The sequence below is a fragment of the Euprymna scolopes genome, chromosome 28 (genome assembly GCF_053919585.1).
Source record: "Euprymna scolopes isolate OS-2025 chromosome 28, ASM5391958v1, whole genome shotgun sequence".
In the NCBI taxonomy this organism is placed as follows: Eukaryota; Metazoa; Mollusca; class Cephalopoda; order Sepiida; family Sepiolidae; genus Euprymna; species Euprymna scolopes.
This window is the reverse complement of record NC_136509.1, coordinates 11,914,618-11,939,669: the sequence shown is the minus strand read 5'-3', so window position 1 is coordinate 11,939,669 and position 25,052 is coordinate 11,914,618. Positions and strand designations below refer to the sequence as shown.

Sequence of the window (25,052 nt, the reverse complement as noted above, 5' to 3'; positions counted from 1 at the left end):
AACTGACGGGCAAGCATGTTAGCTTTCTCGGTTGCTGTGCAAACAATCCCATGATATGCGTCTTCATTAGGCAAACATTTTGTAATTTTCTTTTTCTTTTCCTTCTTCCAGCATGGTGTGACTAGAAAAGCAAAGTCTATATGGTCTTAAATGGTGACTTTTTTTTTTTTCAAATGTTCTCCAATTAGACGGATCATGAGTAATTTGCATGAAATAGAGATATTTTTGTTGAGTAAATTTGAATTTTGTAAGTAAAGAAACCAATTTAATGGAGAATTAAAAAATAAAAACGATCATTTATTTTAAATTTTTTAATTTTCTGGAAAGGAAAAAGTATATCGCCAGGTGAAACTTTATATCTAAGTTGATTTTAAATTTAGATACTTTTTCATTACATTATCAGCAAGTTTATTACAGTAAGTAATATCTTAATATTACATTAAACATTTTACTGCAGCTGAGAGCTATGCATTATCACTAATGGCCACTAGCCAACTCATTTACTAACGTCCTCAACCCAGGAAGATGAGGGTGTATATGTCGTCATTCACTGATCCCGTTTTGCTCAGATATATAATAGTATAAAATTATATTTATGGTAAGTAAGCAATATAGAAATGTTTTTGTTTCATTCTTAAAGGAAATCATCAGGCTAAAAATTCATGTATGAAAGAGAGCGATTAGAAAAAATGTGGCATAAAATCACTTAAGACTTTTGTAAAACTTTGGCAGGATAAATGCAGTTGATTTTAAAACTGTATTATATGATTCAATTTGAGTGCAGATTTTTTTTTTTATAAAAGTTTGGCGCTTGTTCAGAATTACTCCTATATTAAAAAACAAAAATAAAGAAAAGTCTGTATGATGTACATACCTATGACAGAAAGAGAATATCATATTCCAAAAATTATGTAAATTGATTGAGTAGTTTTATTTTTAAATAAGAAAATCAAATTTTACATCTAACCAGGGAGCAACGATCTGGCGATGTCATCTTCAAAACAGTTTGAAAGAAGGGACATAACTCCAAATAATTCAAACTTGTGAGATTTTAAAAAGCCATTCTTAACAGAAGAGGACATTGGAAAAAATCAAATATGCTTAAAAATGATTTTGCTATTTAAAAATAAAGTTACATGATCAGTTTCTGTAACTTTTAGTATACAATATTTTCTTTGCATCATGGGTATCTACATCATATAGATTTTTCTTGATTTTTGTTTTTTAATATAGGGGGAATTTTGGACATTTACCAAAAGTTCTATGAGTTAGATGGGCATAATGTGCCAGCTTCCTGCAGGGAGGAAGGAAAAGCCTAATGTAAAGTGTTTGTTTTTTTTTTTTTTTGTTTTTTTTAGAGGCATTGAACTTTAAATTAAAATAAATCACAATAATATTTTTATTATAGAAATATGTAGTTTATTCCAAAAATTAATTTGGCATTTATAAATACAATATTGAGCATATGGCCACCCGTAGCTTGTGGTGTAATCTAAAGGTCCAATTTTCACAAACTATGCATTAAATTATGCTGTATTTTGGCAATAATGCATCAAATGTTGTCTTCTAAGTTGTTTATTTTGTCTGGTTTATCAATGTAAACATGGGACTTTACATATTTTCAAAGAAAAAAATATAATAAGGTTAAATTGTACCAATGAGGTGTTCAGTTTATTAGTCTATTTTGTGAAATTATTTATTCATTAAATGTATTCTCAATAAATTGATTATACAGGAGGTCCAAAAAGTCACTGAAGGGTTTTGAACTTAAATAGATTCTTTATTTTTGATGATATCTTTCTGTAATTTTAATGCAATCTGACTAAGACATTTGAAAATTTAAAAAAAAATGCAAAATTCAAACAATTTTTATTAAAAATAATGTCTTTTAAATGTTGCTTCACATATTTGTGATGACAGATTGCAGAATCTCTGGATTGCGATTGAACTCCCTTAATTTGTTCCTGATGTTTTCCTTCAATTCTTGTACGGTTTGAGGTTTGTTAGCATACTCTTTCTTTAATATATCTCCACAAGAAAATGTTATGGTAGTCAAGTCTGGGGAACGTGGTGGCCATTTTACATTGCCATAGCGAGAGATAATATGCGAAGCTGAAAATGGGCAACATTTAAAAGACATTATTTTCATAAAGTTTTTGAATTTTGCATTTTTTAAAATTTCCCAATGTCTTAGATTATGTTAAAATTACAGAAAGATATGATCAAAAAATGAATCTATTTTAAGTTCCAAACCCTTCAGTACCTTTTTGGACACCCTGTATAATTTGCAATTTGGAACTGCTACTCAGGTGTCAGTATCTTCATAATGAATTGCCAAACCAAGCCGAACTCAAAATAACCTAAAGCTACCAAGTCTACAGTAAAAGATAATAGAGTTGTCAATTTAAAGTTTGTTGCCTCTAAAAAAAACACCCTGTATTTATTAACGTAAGAATCTGTTAATAATTTTGTTATGGTTAAGCATTAACAAAATCTATAAAAGGAGATAAGAAATATAACATACCAACATGTGGTAGCGTGTAAAATGTATCGGGTTGGTGCAAAAGTTTTTGCTAATTTAAAATTTCATTATGAAAATGTAAAAACTGAGTTTTTGAACATCTTTATTCATGACAATAATGACCTTTCCTCTATAACTTGATTCCATCTGTCAACGAGCTTATAAATGATTCGCTTGTAAAATTCTTTAGATTCTGATGTGAAATATGAATCGAACTCTTGTTCAATCTCGTCTCGTGATGCTAACCTAAGGCCATCTAAACGGGGTTGTAATCCTCTAAATAAGTGATTATCTGATGAAACTAGGTCAAAAGAATATGCAGGATGAGGCAAAAATTTCCCAACCAAATTTAACTAGATCTTTGATCAGTAGTGATGGGTGAGGGCAAGCATTATCATGATGGAAGATGGCTTTCTTTCTGTTGATTAAAGAAGGTGGAGATGGGTGAGAATGTTTAAAAAAAAATATGACTGATGTTTTAATAATTTGAAAGAAAAAGTTATGAATTAATCATGGTGTAATATGTTTGAGTAATAAAAATATGCATAAAATTGTTTTAAAATGCCCTTCTACAAACTAACAAAAACTTTTGTACCGATCTGATATATTAAACTGATGGTGTCTTGTAATATTTGCATTTATGTTTTGATTTGATTTGTAGACCTCCAAATGGCATCCTCTTCTTCATTCCAAATATACAAGATATAAACCGGAGATTCAGCTCGGACTTTATCTTGACCATGACGTTGGAGACACAAGTGGAAAGAAGCTTGAAGACATGGCTGGTCAGTTTAATGCTTTTCTTATATATACATATTTACAGGGTTGAACAAAATAATGGAAACACATTAAAATTTTCAAATTTATTTCAATAACTGTCAATCCCATCTGATTATTTTTACTATCTTGCAATATCTTCGTTCAGTCTCAAGAGACAAAGGATACCCTCTGTAAGGGTACCTATTTACAATGCCCCCCCCCCCCCCACGGGACAGAGTTAGATACCAGGGTTGTTTTTTAACGTGGAGAAAAGGTACAAAAATAAAATAAATTGTCTCAGTTGTGAAGGACTGCTCCTCTACCAAAAAAGAACAAGAAATGGAAGTGCAGCATCTGAAAAACAGATACTACACTTTGATCTTGGGTAGCTGCACATGTAATTGTTAGGCAAGGGTTGCGCATTCCTTAACCACACCTCTCCTGAATCAGCGCTGCTCGAGTTCAGTGGCAAGGGGAAGTTCTAAATAACTAGAAACAATGCTGAGATAAGCAGAGAGCACATACAGCACCTGGAATTCCAAAATGGCCACCCATTTTAGTACTGATCACGCTCAACGTCGCTTAACTTTGGTGATCTAATGGGAACCATTGTGTCAACATGTATTATGCTGTATATATGTTAACATTAAAAAAAAAACATGAATTGATAAATAAAATAAAATACTGTCATAAACTGAGTATAAGCAAAAATAAAAAGGTAATGATGACAATCCAAACTTCAAACATAATTCCTGTTCCTCAAATGCTGAAATGACTCTGATAAATTTTCAGCAACATCATTTTCACTGCTCTCTCCAAAAGCGAATTCACTGTGTTCAATCTGTTCTTAAGTTAGTTTGTCTAAACACATGCAAATTTGTCGCATTTGAAAATTAATTTTAAGTATAAAAACATACCATTATGAATAGGTTTTTTCTTTTTTTTTTTTTTCTGGTTAACAGGAACTCATTACAATAAAAACATCTGGGCAGGAGCTGCTAGAAAGGACTTGGCCTGCCTTGATAGAGTTCAAAATAGACTTCGTAGCCTCGTAGGAGATGTCCTTTTCTCTTCCTTGCAACCTCTATCTCACAGAAGAGATGTTGCGAGTTTGTCTCTGATGTATCGTTATTTTCATGGAAAGTGTTCGACTGAGCTTCAATCTATGGTCCCCCCTCGCAAAACTTTCACAAGAAACACTCGTCTAGCTGTAAACACTATCAATAATTCCCCCCACTCTTTATCTGTACCTAAACGTAGATTCCATGAACAAAGCTTTTTTATTAGAACTGCACGCCTGTGGAATTGTCTTCCGTTTTCCTGCTTTCCGGCTGACTACAATATGGTTGTGTTCAAGTCTAACGTAAATAAGTTCTTGATGAGCCGTTCCATATAAGTTATCAAATTTAACAAATTTTCATTACTAATGATTATTATATTGTCCAATTTCTACTGTACACTCTTTAACCCTTATCCTTGAGTGGCCTCTTGGCCTTGATAATGAGTTGATACCTATGAAAAAAAAAAAGAAAAAGTCCAATGTGAACAAGTTCTAATTGAATCGTCCCCCTAAGTAATCCAAGTTTCAAAATTCCCACTGTTTACTATGCTAAAATCACAATGACTAATGTATACCTATTAACCCTTATCCTCGAGTGGCCTCTGGGCCTTGATAAGTGGTGACACCCTTGTAAAAAAAAAAACCCCCAAAAAAAACATCTCATTTAATTCTCAAGTGGTAAGTTTTTGTTTCTGTTTTCATAACAAACAAAAGTGGCACCAAAATTTGTAATATTTTCACTAAAATCCAATCGTTTGTTTTAATTATTTTATTTTTATCAAATAATTATTGATGTAAAATTAGCAGTTTTAACCCAGTGTTTCCTGCGTAGAAATATATTGCTTTTTTAGGAATAAAATTTTTACATAATTATGTTTACAAATTATTTTTTTAAAAAGCGAATTATTTTAAATCTTAATAGCAATAAAAGTGTTGGGGTCGATGTGATAGTTGTCGAGTGGGGGTTGGGCATGTGGTAATACAATAACAAGCCATTTAAAATATTTAATATTTTCATTAAAATCCAATTACTTGTTTTAATAATTACTATCAAATAGTTATTCATGTAAAACTGTAAAACTAACAGAACTTACCTAGTGTTTCTCACATGGAAATATATTGGAAGATTTTTTTTTTTTAAGGAAAAAATTTCTTATATAGTCATGTTTACAATTTTTACCTTGAAATAAAAGTTAAAAATAACATTTGTAATATGAGGTCAAGTAATAAAAAAAATGTTTGCATTTTTTTTATGTTGATTACAGGAAGTTGTAAAACGGCAAATAGCTTTAATGGATTGAAGGTAATTCTAAATTTAAAAAAAAAAAGCAAATTATTTTAAATCTTAGAAATACCAATAATTATATATATATATATATATATATATATATATATATATATATATAAAAGTGAAAGTGTCTATCTGTCTGTATGTTTACATTTCCCTATGCAATAACTCTGTCAATTTTTAGTCTACAGACTCGAAATAAATTTGATATACAGGGTACTGAGATTTGGGAAAATCGATGTGATCGGTTTTTGGCCAGAAATTTGCTGATTAAGGGGTCAAAGTTCAACGATTTGACCTTTTGAGAAATCTACCAAACTCCTCCGACAATTTTGGGTCTACACACTTGAAATTTTAGATATAGGTTCCTTGGACATGGATCTAACTTAATAACTTGATTTGAGCCCAAAACAATTAATTTTAAGGGGTCATAATAGGGGTCAAAGTTAAAAAAAATTGACCGCTTTTTTTTTTTTTTGCTCAACATACACCTCGAAATACCCGGGCAACGCTGGACACCCATGCTAGTATAATACATTCTTCATTGAGATATCCTGTTTAATTTTATGTTTTATGAAGCAAAAAAAAAAAATGTATTAAACAGTGAATTTTGTTTCTTTCTAATATATCTGGTGCAAAAGCTTTTGTTTGTAGAAAAGACATTTTAACTTATTTGATGCATATTGTTGATGGGCACTCACGACATGCAAAACATTTGATTTTCAGCTTCTTAGTCTTCATTTTTATTGTCGAAAATACGTTATTTACTTTTCTTCAAACAAATGAAATTTGATATCTTCCAATGCCAAAATATAAAATGAATTTTAAATTAAGAAAAAATTAAACGCAATATTTCTCATTCTTTTTATAGTCATAATTTTAGCATTATAAAATGTAATGTACAGCATTTCTCTCTGCTTTGTACATTATAATGAAATATTTCCAATGTTAAAGACAAAAAAAACGTCTAAAGTTTTTTTTACATCCAATGAGTATTTAGGCCCCCCAATTGGAGAGGGACCTATGTTTTCATTGGCATCCGTGTGTCCATTCGTGCGTCTATTGCAGCATAAGATTTGATTATATAATGTTATAAATTGAATTTAAAAAAAAATTCTTGATGCTGCAATTTTTTAAGTTATAAATTTATTATATTTTTTACTAGAATATCTTGTCCTTTTCTTTTTCAGTTTTAACAACTAGCCCTTTACTTTTCCATGTTTAAGCCGAACCATATTACTTTTCATCTGCTTTCAATAAAATCCCCCCAATTATCTCCCTTTCATGCTTTCCTTCCATGTTTCATTTGTTACTTCTCTTTTCGAATTAGTAGCAACAGTAGTCGCTGAAGCGACGTGGTTGCTATGGAAACCAGTCATATAAAAAGCGTTGCTCACCTCCTTACATATTTTCATGATTTTGGACACTAGAAAATTCATCATAACTTTTGTTTTACTGAACGAAAATTGAAAATTCTTTTCACAATATATATAGCTGAGATGATGATCTATAAACTGTATATAATTGTTTGAAATTTGGTTGAAAAATGAGTGAGCAGTGAAGCTTTAAAGCAGTTCTAAATGACTGAAACTGCCACTTAACCATATATTCAAACACAGTAGTGTTTGAATGATATATGTTTTATATATCATTCTACATGTAATATGTTATGTTCTTATTTGCGTCAGGTGGTATATCTGTGATGCTATATATTTCGGGAAGTCTTATTTTTATCAGGCATGTGTTTGACTTTCAAACATGCATGGTGGATCTTACTGTAGCTATTTCACAGAATTTGGAAATTATTTTATTTGTTGCAAATGTGTTAGCACTCAATATTATTTATAGTTTAATATGTAACCTTCATTGCTTATCTTTATATTCTTAACTAATCATTCTATTCATTTTTTAATTTTTTTAATTTTTTTACTGCAATTCTGTTAGATTGAGCAGAAATTGGAAATTAATTATCGGACATGTGTTAGCATTCAATATTCTTTATAGGTTTTCTTTTTTTATTTTAATAATATCTAACCATTATTATTTACCTTTGTATTCTTAACTGATTTTTATTTGTTGGGATTAAAACCTTACCTTAACAACTATTCTTATAGTTTTATAACAATTTGGTTTAATTAATATTTTTGATGACAAACCATAACTAAATTTAAAAATCTTATTTAAAAAATAATTTGGTAAAGAAACAAAAATATTAACAAACAAAACTAGCATAGTTTAAACAAAAGGTGAAAAAAAAAAGATTCTTGGACAATGGCAGATAATTAAAATTTTCTTTTTTTTTTCTTCAGATTTTTTATTTTCATATTGATAATTAAAAAAAAAAGTTTTTTTTTCTTTCCTGTTTCTCCATTTTGAGTTAAAAAATTTTTTTTTTTTCTTTTTCAATTCTATTTATCTCTCCCATGCTAGGATGATGCAATCAAGGTCTGAGAAAGTGATATTTGAAAAGCCAGCACCCTAGAGGAAGAGCACTCTGAACTGCAAAAAATGCCAAAAGGGGCACCTCAGGCGATTAGCAATAAACTAACTCCTTCTCAAAGGGAAAAGATACTAAATTCCTGGAAGCTCAAACAAAGACAATAGGAAAATAGGGATACTTTTGTTGCATTCTGAATATCTTTATCATTATATATTAGAAGATGCACCCGGAGTTGCCCGGTATTAAACATAACATTATATTCATTTAAGATCGAAGCCCAAACCTCAAGAAAATTTTTACAATGAGTGAAACCATCAACAAGCAAAAATCTGATGACCCCCCCCCCCCCGGGTCACGAATTTTCTATTTATACTCCTTGGCAGCTTTTTTTGTCGGATGAAAACCGATTAAAAAGTTTTCAGCATATCTGATTAACCTACATACCAAATTTCAACTCCGTATATTAAAAATGCGTTGAGTATATAGGTTGAGAAGTGTCCTCAAACACATTCTCACTTTTATAGATATATAGATATACATAGATTTTATTGAATTTGTTTTTCATTTTTTGTTCATTTAGAAGTATCAAAACATGTCTAAACTGCAAATGTCATTGTGTAATTATTTTATCCTTTTGTCAGATGTCAGCGTGAAACATCCGAACCTTTTGTGTCCAGTCTTAAATGAATCAGAAGGCTATTATCAAATTGGCCCAGCTGATGTTTGTAAGGACATTTTTATTTTGTCTGTGACAGTAGGATACGCTACAAATCTTGCACAGGTGAGTATCAAAGTTTTTAAAATAATTTTTTTTAAATATAAAATTTTATTTTATAAAAAAAAAAAAAAAAATAAAATTGATTTTCTTTTTTCTCAGCTGATTCCTGGTTCAACACCGATGCCTGACAGTTCAGCTGGGTATCATTTCTATTATTCCCTTTTCGGCAACAACGTAACCAATGAATCCTTCTCCAATCTTATCCGACCAGAATTTGCACCTGAACGAGCGTCAGTGAAAATTCGAAGTAACCTTCAAGTTTTGTCCATCTTCCTTTCGAAGCAACCAGGAATCCAGGTATGCAATTTCACTTTTTGACATTTAACAACGTAGACTTACTTACATTTTGAAATTTTTTTATAAATCACGATAGATTTAAAGATATAGATTTTTTTATAGATCATGATAGATTTATAGATATAGATTTTTTTATAGATCACAATAGATTTATAGATATAGATTTTTTTATAGATCACGATAGATTTAAAGATATAGATTTTTTTTATAGATCACGATAGATTTAAAGATATAGATTTTTTTATAGATCACAATAGATTTAAAGATATAGATTTTTTTTATAGATCACGATAGATTTATAGATATAGATTTTTTTATAGATCACGATAGATTTATAGATATAGATTTTTTTATAGATCACGATAGATTTATAGATATAGATTTTTTTTATAGATCACGATAGATTTATAGATATAGATTTTTTTATAGATCACGATAGATTTAAAGATATAGATTTTTTTTATAGATCACGATAGATTTAAAGATATAGATTTTTTTTATAGATCACGATAGATTTAAAGATATAGATTTTTTTTATAGATCACGATAGATTTATAGATATAGATTTTTTTTATAGATCACGATAGATTTATAGATATAGATTTTTTTATAGATCACGATAGATTTAAAGATATAGATTTTTTTATAGATCACGATAGATTTAAAGATATAGATTTTTTTTATAGATCACAATAGATTTATAGATATAGATTTTTTTATAGATCACGATAGATTTATAGATATAGATTTTTTTATAGATCACGATAGATTTATAGATATAGATTTTTTTATAGATCACGATAGATTTAAAGATATAGATTTTTTTATAGATCACGATAGATTTAAAGATATAGATTTTTTTATAGATCACGATAGATTTAAAGATATAGATTTTTTTATAGATCACGATAGATTTAAAGATATAGATTTTTTTATAGATCACGATAGATTTAAAGATATAGATTTTTTTATAGATCACGATAGATTTAAAGATATAGATTTTTTTATAGATCACGATAGATTTAAAGATATAGATTTTTTTATAGATCACGATAGATTTAAAGATATAGATTTTTTTATAGATCACGATAGATTTAAAGATATAGATTTTTTATAGATCACGATAGATTTATAGATATAGATTTTTTTATAGATCACGATAGATTTAAAGATATAGATTTTTTTATAGATCACGATAGATTTAAAGATATAGATTTTTTTATAGATCATGATAGATTTAAAGATATAGATTTTTTATAGATCATGATAGATTTAAAGATATAGATTTTTTTATAGATCACGATAGATTTAAAGATATAGATTTTTTTATAGATCATGATAGATTTATAGATATAGATTTTTTTATAGATCACGATAGATTTAAAGATATAGATTTTTTTATAGATCACGATAGATTTAAAGATATAGATTTTTTTATAGATCACGATAGATTTAAAGATATAGATTTTTTTATAGATCACGATAGATTTAAAGATATAGATTTTTTTATAGATCACGATAGATTTAAAGATATAGATTTTTTTATAGATCACGATAGATTTAAAGATATAGATTTTTTTATAGATCACGATAGATTTAAAGATATAGATTTTTTATAGATCACGATAGATTTATAGATATAGATTTTTTTATAGATCACGATAGATTTAAAGATATAGATTTTTTTATAGATCACGATAGATTTAAAGATATAGATTTTTTTATAGATCATGATAGATTTAAAGATATAGATTTTTTATAGATCATGATAGATTTATAGATATAGATTTTTTATAGATCACGATAGATTTAAAGATATAGATTTTTTATAGATCATGATAGATTTATAGATATAAATTTTTTTATAGATCACAATAGATTTATAGATATAGATTTTTTTATAGATCACGATAGATTTAAAGATATAGATTTTTTATAGATCATGATAGATTTATAGATATAAATTGTTTTATAGATCACAATAGATTTATAGATATAGATTTTTTTATAGATCACGATAGATTTAAAGATATAGATTTTTTATAGATCATGATAGATTTAAAGATATAGATTTTTTTATAGATCACGATAGATTTAAAGATATAGATTTTTTATAGATCACGATAGATTTAAAGATATAGATTTTTTATAGATCATGATAGATTTATAGATATAGATTTTTTTATAGATCACGATAGATTTATAGATCACGATAGATTTATAGATATAGATTTTTTTATAGATCACGATAGATTTAAAGATATAGATTTTTTTATAGATCACGATAGATTTAAAGATATAGATTTTTTTATAGTTTAGGTAGGAAGGTAGGCTCGAAAACAAATATTAAAAAAACAAAGAAAAACAAAAAAAGTACAGTGACAATGTTTTGGGAGGGAGGTAGGCTCGAACCTGATGTAGGGGGAGGTACCCATGTGTGTGTTGGGGGGGGGATAGATCAAAAAGAAGGCTCGAATTAAAAAAATGAACAAAAAAAAAAACAGCGAAAAAATACTTTGGGAGGGAGGCAGGCTCGAACCTGAAGCCTTGAGGTTAATAGTCTGATAACATACCATTAGGCCAGGAAGCCAAGGACTTTTGATTAGTCGAAAATAAGCGTTTAAAAATTGAGGGTGGTTTTTCTAGGTCAAATCTTACGCCATAGCAGCAGCAGCAAACGAATTCACAGTGCGAATTTTTGTTGTAATTTTAAGATAATAGTGGATGAAATAAAATATATTTACGACCACGTTTCGTAAGTGTAAGATATTATGATCTGTGTAGCATATAAAAAGTTATAAGAATGATCGAGCAAGCCGAGAACCGCCCCAAAAAAAGCCTTTGGCGGACATACAGAAAAAATGCACACACACACACACACACATTTTCGCTTTTATATTTATAGACTAGCGGGGGTACCCGGCGTTGCCCGGGTGTTTGTAGGTTTGTGTGGTGTTAAATAAAAAAGAACTGGGGGGGGGGGGGGAGGTAGGATTGAACCTGAAGCCCTAAGGCGAAGTTTGAAAATAAAATCGGCCAGCCAGAATGAGTTAGTGAAAGATGTTTGAATTTATTTAAGTAAGAACCAAATTGGCAGGTGCGTGTCCAGAAGTCGTCAAGCGTTACGACGATGACGATGTTGTCAATGACCAGGTTTGTTTGTTATAAGCGAAGTAAAAAAAGAAAACAACGTTAACATTTAAGCGGAAAAAAAAACACAAAAAAAAACTAATGTAAGGCAAATGAACGATGAAAACAGAAAAACGAACATGTGAAAAATGGCTTAAATAAGCCTCTTTCGATATTAAAATTGAAAAAATTGGTGGGTATCCGGGTGTTTTTGATTGTGTGGTCGGGGGTGAATAAGCAAAGTAAAAAAAAAACAGAAAAACGAACGTTACGTGAAAAATGGCTTAAATAACTCTGGTTCAATATTTAAATTTTAAAAATTAAAAAAAAAAGAAAGACATCTCACACCACGATTCGAACCCAAAACGTTTAGATAATAAACCAACGCACTAATCAACTGACCTAACACGACATACATGAAATTTGTTCAGTCTTTCAACTATTTAAAGTAAATCAGGTCATGACGTCATCTGGCGCATGCGTAGAACCGCTCATCGTCACGAGAAGACTGTTTTTGTTGACCCCCACCCCTGTCGAAAATTGTCGATTTCAGGGTGAAAAAATTCAAGTTTTTGGTCAATTTTTCGATATTTTTCGAGTGAAGGATGGGGCTTCGATATGATACCGAGTTTGTGAATTTTTGTTGTGTCTGTCGAAAGTTTTTAGCAGACACACAAACATACATACATACATTTTCGCTTTTATATATATAAACTAGCGAGGGGACCCGGCGTTGCCCGGGATATGTGAAAAAAACCCGAAGTGTTGACGTGCAGTTGGAAAATAGTAAAGTGTTTTTAAAAAAAACAGGTGCGCATTGTTGATTGACGTGACGGCGATAGGTATTCAGCAGTTATTTTGTGCGGGACAGTTTTGTTTTTAAAAACCCGCTCCCTGTTTATTAGGAGGAGCAAAATGAAAGCTACAGTCTGATATGACGAAGTCGACGTTGACCAAACTGGCTCTGGGCCTGTGATTAGAGTCGAGGTTCGCTTTTTTTATACCGAAAACCGAATGTAACGCGTGCCGATGCGGGAAATGTGGAATAATTAACGTTTTAAAGTCAATAAAACTAAATAGACAGGCGAGGTACGTGGATAATTCGTAGATTTTACAATTTATAGATGATATAAAAAGTTTTAAAAAGTTGTAAAGCGAGCAAGCGCTTCTTTGAAAGAAGCCTTTCGTGGACATTGAGGAAAAGTGAACACTTTCGCTTTTATATATATAGACTAACGGGGGTACCCGGCATTGCCCGGGTGTTTCGAGGTGTGTGTGCTCTTAAATTAAAAAGAAACCGGGGGTGGGGGTAAAAAGTTTTGGTAAGTTGGTAGGATCAAACCCGAAGCCCTGAGGTGAAGTTGGAAATTAAAATGTGAAAAAAGCATGAACCGTTAACCATTCGGCCAGTCAGAATAAGTTACTGAAAGATGTTTGGATTTATTTAAGTAAGAACAAAATTGACAGGTGCCCGCACGAAAGTCGTAGAGCTAACATTTTGTGCGAGCGTTACGACGACAACGACGACGTAAGCAATAGCTATTCAGCAGGTAACACTTTCTGCGGGGCAGTTTTTAATGAGGTCAATAACCCGGTTTGTTTGTTTTTACCTAACTTTGGGGATAAACAACACCCCCTGTTTATTGGGGGGGGGTGTATTGTGTTAAAATGAAAGCAACCATTTGATATGACGACGGTATGCCGACATTGACCAAACGTTACATCGCTTTCTAGAGACCATTGGCGCCAGCGGGGGAGGGGGGGTATCCGGCATTGCCCGAGTGTTTGGAGGGGGTGGGGGTGTTAATGAAAACCTAAGAATAATCAAAGTAAAAAAAGAAAACAGAAAGCGGGGGGTACCCGCGTGGGGGGGGGGGATGTAATCAAAACATCAAAAACAAAAAAAAAAAAACTAACGTAAGGCAAACGAACGATGTTAAATGTAAAAATCGAAAAAAGAAAACAGAAAAACAAACGTTAAAACCAAAAAAAAAAATACGTAAAAAAATGGCTTAAATAAGCCTGTATCGATATTAAAATTTTAAAAATCGGTGGGTACCCGGGTGTTTTTGGGTGTGTGTGGTCGGTCGGGGGTGTTAATGAAAACCTAAGAATAAGCAAAGTAAAAAACAAAATAGAAAAATGAACGTTATGTGAAAAATGGCTTAAATAACCCTGCTTCAATATTTAAATTTAAAAACTCGAAAAAAAAAAATCTCAGACCATGATTCGAACCCAAAACGTTTAGATAATGAACCAACGCTCTAACCAACTGAGCTAACACGACGTGCATGAACATGAAATTTAGTCAGTTCTTCAACTATTTAAACTAAATCAGGTCATGACGTCATCTGACGCATGCATAGAACCGGTCGTCGTCATGAGAGGACGGTTTTTATTGCCCCCCCCCCTGTAGAAAATTGTCGATTTCGGGGTGAAAAAATTAACGCTTTTGGCCAATTTTTCGATATTTTTTGGGCGAAGCATGGAGCTTCAGTATGATATCAAGTTTGTTAATTTTTGTTCTGTCTGTTGAAAGTTTTTAGCGGACACACAAACACACATACATACATACACACATTTTCGCTTTTATATTTATAGAAGACTTGGCGTTGCCCGGGTGTTTAGAGGTGTGTGTGCTCGGGCTGGGGTGGGGGGTGTGTTAATGAAAACATAAGAATAAGTGAAGTAAAAAAAAAACAGAAAAACGAACATGAAAAATAAAAACTCCCCCCCCAAAAAAGACGTGAAAAATGGCTTAAATAACCCTGCTTCAATATTAAAATTTAAAAAATCGAAAAAAAAAAAGACATCTCACACCATGATTCGAACCCAAAACGTTTAGATAATGAGGCCTCGTTCTAAGCAACTGAGCTAAGACGACGTCGCCGAAATGTGTGTCGCTTTTTCAAATATTTAAAGTAAATCAGGTTACGACGTCATATGACGCATGCGTAGAAGCGAACTCGTCATGAGAGGACGGTTTTTGCTGACCCCCCGCCCCTGTAGAAAACTACTGATTTCAGGGTGAAGGAATTAACGTTTTTGGCCAATTTTTCGATATTTGTTGGGTGAAGGTTGGAAGTTTAAAATGATACCGATTTGGCGAAAATCTGTGACCCGTGTGGAATGTTTTTGTGAGACATACATACAAACAAACACACATACATACAAACAAACATTTTTGCTTTTACATGTATAGATTATTTTGCTACAGGAATATTTTTTTTTTTAATTTATATTAATTTTGACATGCCATGTAAATATGTAATAGTGTTTTCACCTGAAATGCGTTTGTTTCAAAATCCACCATTCTGCACAAGCACCTTATTTTTAATATCAACAAAATATTTTTAGTGTCTGAATTAACTGTTTTTTTAAAGAATAGATAATGTTTCTGATTGTGAGTGCTAATATTCCAGAAAATGTCTGGCATATGTGTCGTGTGGATTTTTCTAAATGTTTTATAAAAAAATCAAATTTGTTTTGAAAATGTCCAACTTTTGTTTTGTGTTGACCGTGTAAATTATCTGACCATTCATGTTTCTTTTGTTTTTTAGATTCATTTGTGTTGCAAAGATGTTTCATTAGGTCGATGTGAAGTTCCACTAAACATGCTCTTACAAGATGGCAGCACTGAAATCTACATGCAGCCCGTTGTCTTAGATGGAACTTATAAAGTAAATAATTGCTTTATTGCTCTCTTTCTCACTATCTATCACTGTCTATCTCTTTCTCTATCACTCTATCTCTCTCAAAGCGGTTTTTTCTTAATTTTCTCCTTAACTTTTCTTTATTGTTCTGATGATATAATAAAGTTATATATAACTTTTATATCTCATCTTTAATTTTAACTTTATTGTTTGCTCCTCTTAACAGTGTTGAGCTTTTCTTACCTTGATAAGTGTTGCTTTATTAAAGACTAGGCAGGGGGGGCATTGCTCGGTTGTAAAATACAGTTAAATAAGAAAAAAAAAATGGGACTTGGGTGCCATCTTATGGTGTTATTAAAAGGACAAAAAATTCAGTGTGGTGGACGCCTGTTAGAAAATTGAGAATCTTAAAAGATAGGGAAGAGAAAAAAGAAAAAGTGCTGCGTTGTGGACGCGAACTTGTAAAAGTTAAGTTCATAAGCGAACGCGTTATCAATCGGATCACGATGACACATATTATGAGGTTGCAAATTTAGCTTTTTAAAATGAAACTGTGAATTAACTGTTCGTGCATGCGTGATTTAACAAAATCTGACCTTCCTACTTCAAACAAAACAACAATTCTACATGAAATAATTGACAATTTTTTTCTAATTTTTCCATATTATGTGTCCGAAAGATTGCTTTTTCTAATGCTACCAGGTTCGCGGCACTTTGATGCGGATGACAAATTTTTAGTGGCTATACAAACACAAACGGCTGAGATTTTATATTATAGATTTCCTCTTTGATAACATAATTATATTTTATATATATATATATATATATATATATATATATAATAAATTAAAAATATAAGGAGTAAAGTTACACAGAAATTTTATTACATTATCAGGTCAATAAGGATTAAAGAAAGGGGAAAAAGGGAAGAAACCTCTTAAAGCTGTGGCATTTCAAAGCTAAATGCTTCTCATCAGAAGAGGAGAAAAAGATGGTATGCTATAAAAATAAGGGTAAAAAGACAACACTTAGATTATTTAGCATTTAGATTAGAAATGAAAAACATCTTGATAGGCTTGTCTTATTGAAAATGTATTTTTTCAGGTTAATTTATTACTATATATATATATGTGTGTGTGTGTGTGTGTGTGTGGAACTATCGCTTCCTGAGGGAAGTTTCTTGGTTTGTCTGTGTCTTGTGGATGTTTCGAGAATGGTTGTTCTGTTGTGGCACCAGCTGCCCAGGATAATAAAAAGCAATGAAACTGTAGACACATTCCTTTACATTTTTTTTTTTTTTTTTTACACAGTGGTCACCACTTATCAAGGCCCGGAAGCCACTCAGGGATAAAGGTTATTGCAAGTACATTACGTTAGTGTGGAGATTTGATGAAGTGTTTACTTAAGGGGGCGATTCATTAGGAATTTGTTAATGTTGGACTTGAAGACATCCAAGTTGTAGTCAGGTGGGAAGCAGGCAGACGGAACAGAGTTGATATGACGTCAGCTATAATTGGCTATGCGTTGGCTGGTATGGGTCCGGTCATCTTTATGGACAGCATTTCCATCGTTGTTAATAGAAAGTAAGGACCTCTACTACTGAAAATTGAATGCTTCACAAAATAGTGAACAAAGCCTCTTTTTTTTTAATAACAAGGCTGATAGCCATTAGTCTCGTGTTCTCGTGTAATGAATGAATGCGTGAATGTAGGATTGACATGAAATTCTTAAAGATAAACTAAAATGGCCGAAAAATGGGCTGAAATTACTTAATTAAATAAAAAGTGAATGACTTAGAATGACTTTAATGAACTTAAGGATGAATTGATTGACCTTAAGAATGACTTGAATGCTTAAAAAATAACTGGAATCCTTTAAAAACAAATTGAATGATCTGGAGAATGACTTGAATGCTTTGAGACTGACTGGTTTTAAAGTGGGTGATCATTTTACATTAAATTAATACATAAAAGTGATCTCCCACTTTATATCACAAAGTTACAAACAAAAGGCCAAGAAAAGCTTAAAAAGCTAAGAACAGTATGTATTAACAACAGACCTTTGATCTTAACCAAAAAGTCCAAGCACAAAAGTGTTATGGACCGACTGACAGACAGACTGACCGACCGACGGAGTGACTTATAGAGTCACTTGCAACGCGACTAAAAATATGAATTTATTTATTTTTACAGTTAAGGAGCATTTTGAGATTCGACAGTTGAGACTTATCTGGTGCTGTCGGAATCCAAGCTTTAACTTTTTGCAATTACAATTATAATTCAATTTCCTTTCTTTGTAAGAGAAAAAGAGTGAAAAGGAAGAGAGAGAGAGAGAGAGAGAGATGCATACGTAACAAGCTTGCTGATGAGTTCCTTTTGGATTTGACCTTTTGAAGCCTGGGGTCTTGGATCATTTTGACACAACCAAGTTTCGTAAACACCTGTCAGTCAAACCTGGTTGATAAATTCTGACATTTTGAAAATCAAATAGCGCCTACATGATATGTGTGGGCTTCCCCATGAGAGCAAGTTTGGTACAAGGCTCTCACCCATTGCCCCCCCCCCACACGCATGCGTATGTATATATATATATATATATATATATATATATATATATTTCATCCTTATTCTCTTTACCAAATGCAACCCCAGTCACTACCCTGTAGGCCATGGGTAGCGACTTGTGATGCCTTAAGATCTTGGTGACTAAACATTCTTCCACTTAGGCCGTGACAAGAGATTGTGACACAGTGCACCTGATAATAGTTGGACAGCTTAAACATTGTGAGAAGAAATCAGTTTAGAAATTGTGATTCATAATGAAAATATGTATGTAATGAAAATTCTTTGTTAAAAAAAAAGATTTTGTGTAATTTTTTTTGTGCTCCATTTTTCTTTTCTTTTTCTTCTTTCAGATTTTACCCCTCAGTCCAACCAAAAATTCACAAAATTCTTACCCAGAAGTTGGTGTGACAGTGGCACTCAGAATGGAAGATGTGGTAAGTTTTGGTAAAACAATGGTCGTGGTGGTAGGTACTTGATGAAGCCAATGGATATTGTTTCAGACTTTGGAATTTGTTATGATGAGTTCTTATACTTTGTAGCAGCTATCATCCTGGTCAGATTGGCTCGGCTTCTTCTTGAGCACTATGTATTAACAACAGACCTTTGATCTTAACCAAAAAGGCCAAGCGCAAAAGTGTTACTGACCGACAGACAGACGAAAAATATAAATTTATTTATTTTTACAGTTAAGGAGCATTGACAATTCTGGTCCAGCTTGCAGGAAATGACTAGTCACTCTTGATTCCAATGCTGGAGACGAACTACTTGTGGGCCTGATGGTACCACCAGGTCATCCTTAATTGTTGTTGCCCAGGTCTTCAGTTGCCCACTGGCATGTTTGTGCCAGCCAGGTAGAGAGTGGGGAGAAACAAGTTCAAATCATCATGGATCTATTATAGACTGGACCGAAGCAACACTCACACTAGGTGGGTTGAACCAGCTTCCTCCTTTGGAGGAAGTTTCATGGGAATATCAAATTCACAAATGGTCCCCAGCCATTTATAAATGGAACTAACACCTGAATCTGTTATGTTTGATTATAACGTAATAAGTACTCAGACATGTAAATTCTTTACAGACATACAGGGTTCGGTGGGTTTGATTTTCGTTGGACCATTTTTCTAATTGTTGAGGATGCATCCCTATTACTAGGAATAATGAACTATTCCATGACGTCACTTCCAGGAACGAGAAGCGGTTTACGAGAGAGTCGGTGGCACACACGAAGCGGATGCTTATTCACAACTAGTTCTGCCATGAGTAAAGATGTTGTTCAATTACCATTTTTATATATTTTGTTAATACATATTTAATTGTTACTGTGTCTTTCTCGTCATTTATTCAAATACCAACACCACAACAAATCGTTAGCCTTAGTCATTATTTATCTATCCAGCATCGTTACGGTCTGAGGTACCAACAGATGCATACTAAAGGATATAAATTAAGCAAATTGGAAGTGAACCAGTTTAAGAGTCAGAGACAAACACGTGAAGCGGATGGTAGTTCACAACTAGTCCTGCCAGCCCATTTTTATGTATTTTGTTAATATATATTTAATTGTTACTGTTTCTTTCTGGTCATTTATTCAAACACTAACACCAAAACACTAATCTATGAAGAATTGTTTTTTTTTTTTTATCATTGCCATAAATGATATTTTTATTTATTTTTTTTACTCATTTTCATCATTGCCACTTGGAACGTAAGGGGATATTATTTGGGATCATGTTTAACAGGAAATTGGGGGAGTTGAGTAGCAAGATGTCTGTTCACATTGCATTTAAACTTCTGTAGGTTAGTACAGTGAAGGAAGCGGGGAAACAGAGAGGGAATTCCATAGACTACCAGTCTGTGGGAAGAAACTGTCAGAGTAGAAGGCTTTTCGGCATCTAGGAACCTTAACAGCAAAAGTGTAGGATTTTACTAATTGTTAGGTTTAATCGGGAGTATGTACGTCGAGGGGGCACTAGTTCTAGGAGTTCATTAGAGCACATTCCATTAAATTACTTGTAAAATAGGCAAAGGGATTCAACATTGTGGTGACAAGACAAAGGTTGGAGCTTGGCTGATAGTACAAGACCTTTTAGATTGGAGATTCTGTTTTAGAGCTTGTCTAAGACTGAGGGGTTAGCTGTAGATGCACCAGCCCAGATGTAGCAACAATACTCCATGTATGGACGAATTGTGGCTTTGTAAAAATATAGGATACTCTCAAGTGTGAGTAATTTTCTAGCACGGTAGAGAGAGCCCACTTTCCTTGCAGCAGCCTTTACAATATCCTCAATGTATTTGTTCCAATTCATGTTGGCTGTAAATATTAGGCCAAGGAGTTTGAAATATGGGCTCTCAGGTAGGGTGTTATTTGTCATGGTAATCAGTGGTTGAAAAGGTTTTTTTTATAGTTAAAGGAAAGAAGCTTAGTCTTAGTAGCATTAAATGTTCCCACCCACTTAGTGCTGCATTCCACTACAGACTGAAGGACATTTTCAGGGTTTCTGCCATTGTCTTGGATATGTGTGCCTTCGTTTTTCTCTCATGTCTAAAGCATGGTGTCATCAGCAAATATACCCATCTCAAACACAATTTTATTGGCATTAAAATCATAACTTGTGAGATAAATAATCAATGAATTTATCATAGATTTTTCAAATTGTACGTATCCTCAATTTTTCAAATTGTACGTATCCTCAATTTTTCAAATTGTACGTGTCTTCAATTTTTCTCACAAGTTTAACACCTAAATAATCTATTTTATTCTCAAAAAAGCACATTGCCACAATGTTACATCTCTGTGTTTGATTTACAAGTCCTGCCATAAAATTTCCTCTTAAAATATAAATACCCTCAACTTACCTGATGAACAGCAAAATCACCCCTCTTTACTGTAGAGGTCCCGAGATGCCAGAAGGCTCTCTTTTCCCAGACTACTTGCTTTTGAAACTCCTCCCACAACAACGTACCTTAAAAACGAATCTAATTAACCTGACGTAATAAGACAAGAGGGAGAAAGTAGCAATACTAGTTGAACTCAGTGTCCCTAATGATGTTGGTTTTAACCGAGCTTAGTGGGAGAAGATAATAAAATTCCAAGGTTATTTGTACAATTTCAAAAGAAACTGGCATCTTAGGAAGATCTCGATCATTCGAGTAATTATAGGAGTCCCATCTCCAGAAAAACAAAAAGCTAAAAAGATTAAAAGCAAGTGGCATGTGGTCTGTCAGGTGGGAAATTAGGATTTCAACTTTTTTTTTCACCATTATCCACTCAGAAGGGAGGATCATTTTAACCCTCATCTTTTCATAAAGTTATTAACAAAATGCAAGTAAACTATTAAACGATTATTGGCAATGATGTAGTATTAAATTTTCGGCACTTGTACAGTTTAATCAAGACATTAAAAAATGAAAATATCAAAAAAATGTTATATTGTACATATCCGTTTTGAACTGAAGATCTCAGGAAAAAAAATTTCACTTAATTTGATTGAGTTAGTTTTTTTTTTTACAGCGGAAAAACACGTTTTTATGAGAGCGCGTTGAAGGCAGACATCTTGGAATTTTTCTTAATTTTTGTTTGGAGTTTAGAAACGCCAAAGGGAGATAACTCCAGTTAAAGCGCTGACACTCCCTCCCCATCTTTAATACTAGCTTTTCTTCCTAAGAATCGAACCTTTTGCTCGGTATCATAACAAATTGTTTTTTTGCTGTAAAACAAAAACTACTTGATGAAATTAAGTGAAATCATTTTTCAAAGAACTTCATTCCATAACGGATACGTACAATTTAAACGTTTTTTGATATTTTCATTTTTTAATGTCTTGATTAAACTGTACTAGTACCAAATTTTCTTATGTTTAATAAGTTATTGTGTGAATTATTTGTTTTCGATTTCTTGGCTGTTTTTTTTTTTATTTTTTTTTTTACACAGTGATCACCACTTATCAAGGCCCGGAAGCCACTCAGGGATAAGGGTTATTGCAAGTACATTAAGTTAGTGAGGAGATTTGCTGAAGTGTTTACTTAAGGGGGCGGTTCATTAGGAATTTGTTAACATTGGACTTGAAGACATCCAAATTGTAGTCCGGAGGGAAGCAGGCAGACGGAACAGAGTTCCACAGGCGTGCAGTTCTAAGAAAGAAGCTTTGTTCATGGAATCCGCGTTTTGATTTAGGCACAGATATAGAGTGGGGGAAATTTTTCACAGTGGATTCAGCTAGACGGATGTTTTTCGTGAAAGATTGGCAAGGGGGGACCAGAGATTGGAGTTCAGATGAGCACCTGCCATGGAAATAACGATAAAACAAGGACAGGCTCGCAACGTCTCTTCTGTGGGAGAGAGGTTGCAGGGTAGAGAAAAGGGAATCCCCCACTAAACCACAAAGTCTATTTTGTACTCTGTCAAGGCAGGATAGGCTGTTTTTAGCAGCTCCTGCCCAGATATGGCAACAGTATTCCATCCTTGGACGTACCTGGCTTTTATATAGATAGAGAATTGCATCAGTAGTGAGATATCTTCTGGAGCGGTAGAAAGATCCCACCATCTTTCCAGCGACCTTGGCAACAGACTTGATGTACGTGTTCCATTTCAGATCAGGAGTAAAGGTCAAACCCAGAAGCTTGTCAAAACACGGAGCCTCACCCAGACGAGAGCCATCCATCACAATTGATGCCAGATGGGGATCAGAGCGTTGATGATGTAAGGATAGGAGTTTGGTTTTGGATGCATTAAAGGTAACCAGCCACATCTTCCCCCACTGAACCACGCGCTCGAGATCAGAGGAGAGAGAATCAGAGAGAACTTTGTCATTTACAGCTTTTGATGTGTTGCCGTAGATGGTTGTGTCATCAGCATAGATGTCAACGAATGATTTAAGTATGTGTTTAGGGAGGTCATTGATGTAGATCAGGAAGGGAGTTGGGCCCAGGATTGACCCCTGAGGGACTCCAGCATTTATATTGCAGGCCTCCGATTTTTGTCCATCGACCACTACTCTTATGAGCCTATCGGAGAGAAATGATTTAATGATTGAGAAAACATTTCCCGTTATACCGTAGCTGGAAATCTTGTGAAGTAGACCCTTATGCCATACCTTGTCAAAGGCCTTTGATATGTCAAGAGCAATTGCCCTAGAAAGAAAGCCTTTGTCAAGAGATTCACTTATCCTGTGGGATATAACTGTCAGCACATCTGCGGTAGATCTTGCAGAGCGGAAACCATATTGTGTGTCACTAAGAAGGTTATTCCTGCTGAGGTGGTTGACTATTTCTCTATTTAATATGGATTCCAGCAACTTACTCATAACACACAGGAGACTTATAGGTCTGTATTGAGAGGGAGATGACTTATCACCTGAATTCTTAAATATAGGGCAAACTGAAGAGGTCTTCCAGGGAGTCGGAAAGCACTTCTCCTTAAGGCAGCGCTTAAATAGTTTCGTAAGTATGGGAGCAAGTTCTGTTTGAAGCTTTTTAACACTATAATTGGGATGCCATCAGGGCCAGTTGCTTTACTAGAATCTAGGTTCTTTATTAGCTTGGCGACCTCATGCACGGATATTTGTATGCTACCCAGCTTGTTCTGTGTTATAGGAGGAAATATGGGGAGTTGATGGCCTTCGTCGCATAGGGTAGAATTAGCTGCAAAGTTCTTTGCAAATAGTTTGGCCTTGTCTGACGCTGACGAGATGACCTCTGGTCCATTGATAATGGTTGGTATAGAACGCACACTTCTGTTCAGGATCCTATTTGTTATTTGCCAAAACTGGTGGGATCCAAGCCGCTGATCAGCTACCTTGGATTTAACAGACTGGGCATATAGCTCTCTTGCATTTTTTATTACTCTTTTACAGTGGTTGCTGGCAGACCTGAAAGCAGCTTTAGTTTCAGTGCATCTATTACGTTGGTAGCTATGGAAAAAGTGATTTCTGTGCGCGATAGCAGCAGCACATTCTGGGGAGAACCATGGCTGGCTGTTAGGTTTTTGTTGAAATTTTTTGGATGGTATGAATTGGTCTATGCCTACAATTAACCATTTGGTCAGATCTGATACTATAGAGGACACATCCTTTTTAAACATGGAGTGCAGATGTAAATCAGATATGAATGTACGGAAGCTATCCCAGTCAGCCATAGAGTATCGGTATACAGTACGGTGGAGGGGTACGTCTGGGGGCTTCTTACATTTCGTTTTTATCTTAACTGATACGACGGAGTGGTCGGAGGATCCTAGAGGAGAATGAACGGAACATGAACATAGCTCAGGGGAAGTTGATAGAAAAAGGTCTAAGAGGCTTGCATATTGACCGGGTGTATCGGGGACACGGGTGGGTTCGCGAACAATCTGAGTGAGGTCATAAGCAATGGCAAAATCATGACAAAACCTTCCCTCATCGTCTGTCTTATTTGAATGGGTCAGCCATTCCACGTTATGGACGTTGAAATCACCACATGTGGATGTTAGCCGAGGGATGTGAAGACAGTATGTGGTCAATTTTCTCAGATATGCTCTTAAAGATAGTAACTCCGCTGTTGTAGGGCCTATAGAGGGCAAATATAAATGC

At 33.4% G+C, this 25,052-nt stretch overlaps 1 protein-coding gene across 1 annotated transcript in view; it reads left to right on the top strand.

Annotated features, from left to right (window-relative positions):
- The window catches only part of LOC145249457 (centrosomal protein of 120 kDa-like), a 76,372-nt gene that overhangs the window by 6,141 nt on the left and 45,179 nt on the right, over positions 1 to 25,052 (top strand). The window contains exons 3-7 of the mRNA XM_080111023.1: positions 3,183 to 3,306; positions 8,710 to 8,849; positions 8,946 to 9,143; positions 15,833 to 15,952; positions 18,840 to 18,923. Coding sequence (XP_079967149.1) covers positions 3,183 to 3,306; positions 8,710 to 8,849; positions 8,946 to 9,143; positions 15,833 to 15,952; positions 18,840 to 18,923 — 666 coding nt within the window. The remainder of the gene's footprint in view (positions 1 to 3,182; positions 3,307 to 8,709; positions 8,850 to 8,945; positions 9,144 to 15,832; positions 15,953 to 18,839; positions 18,924 to 25,052) is intronic.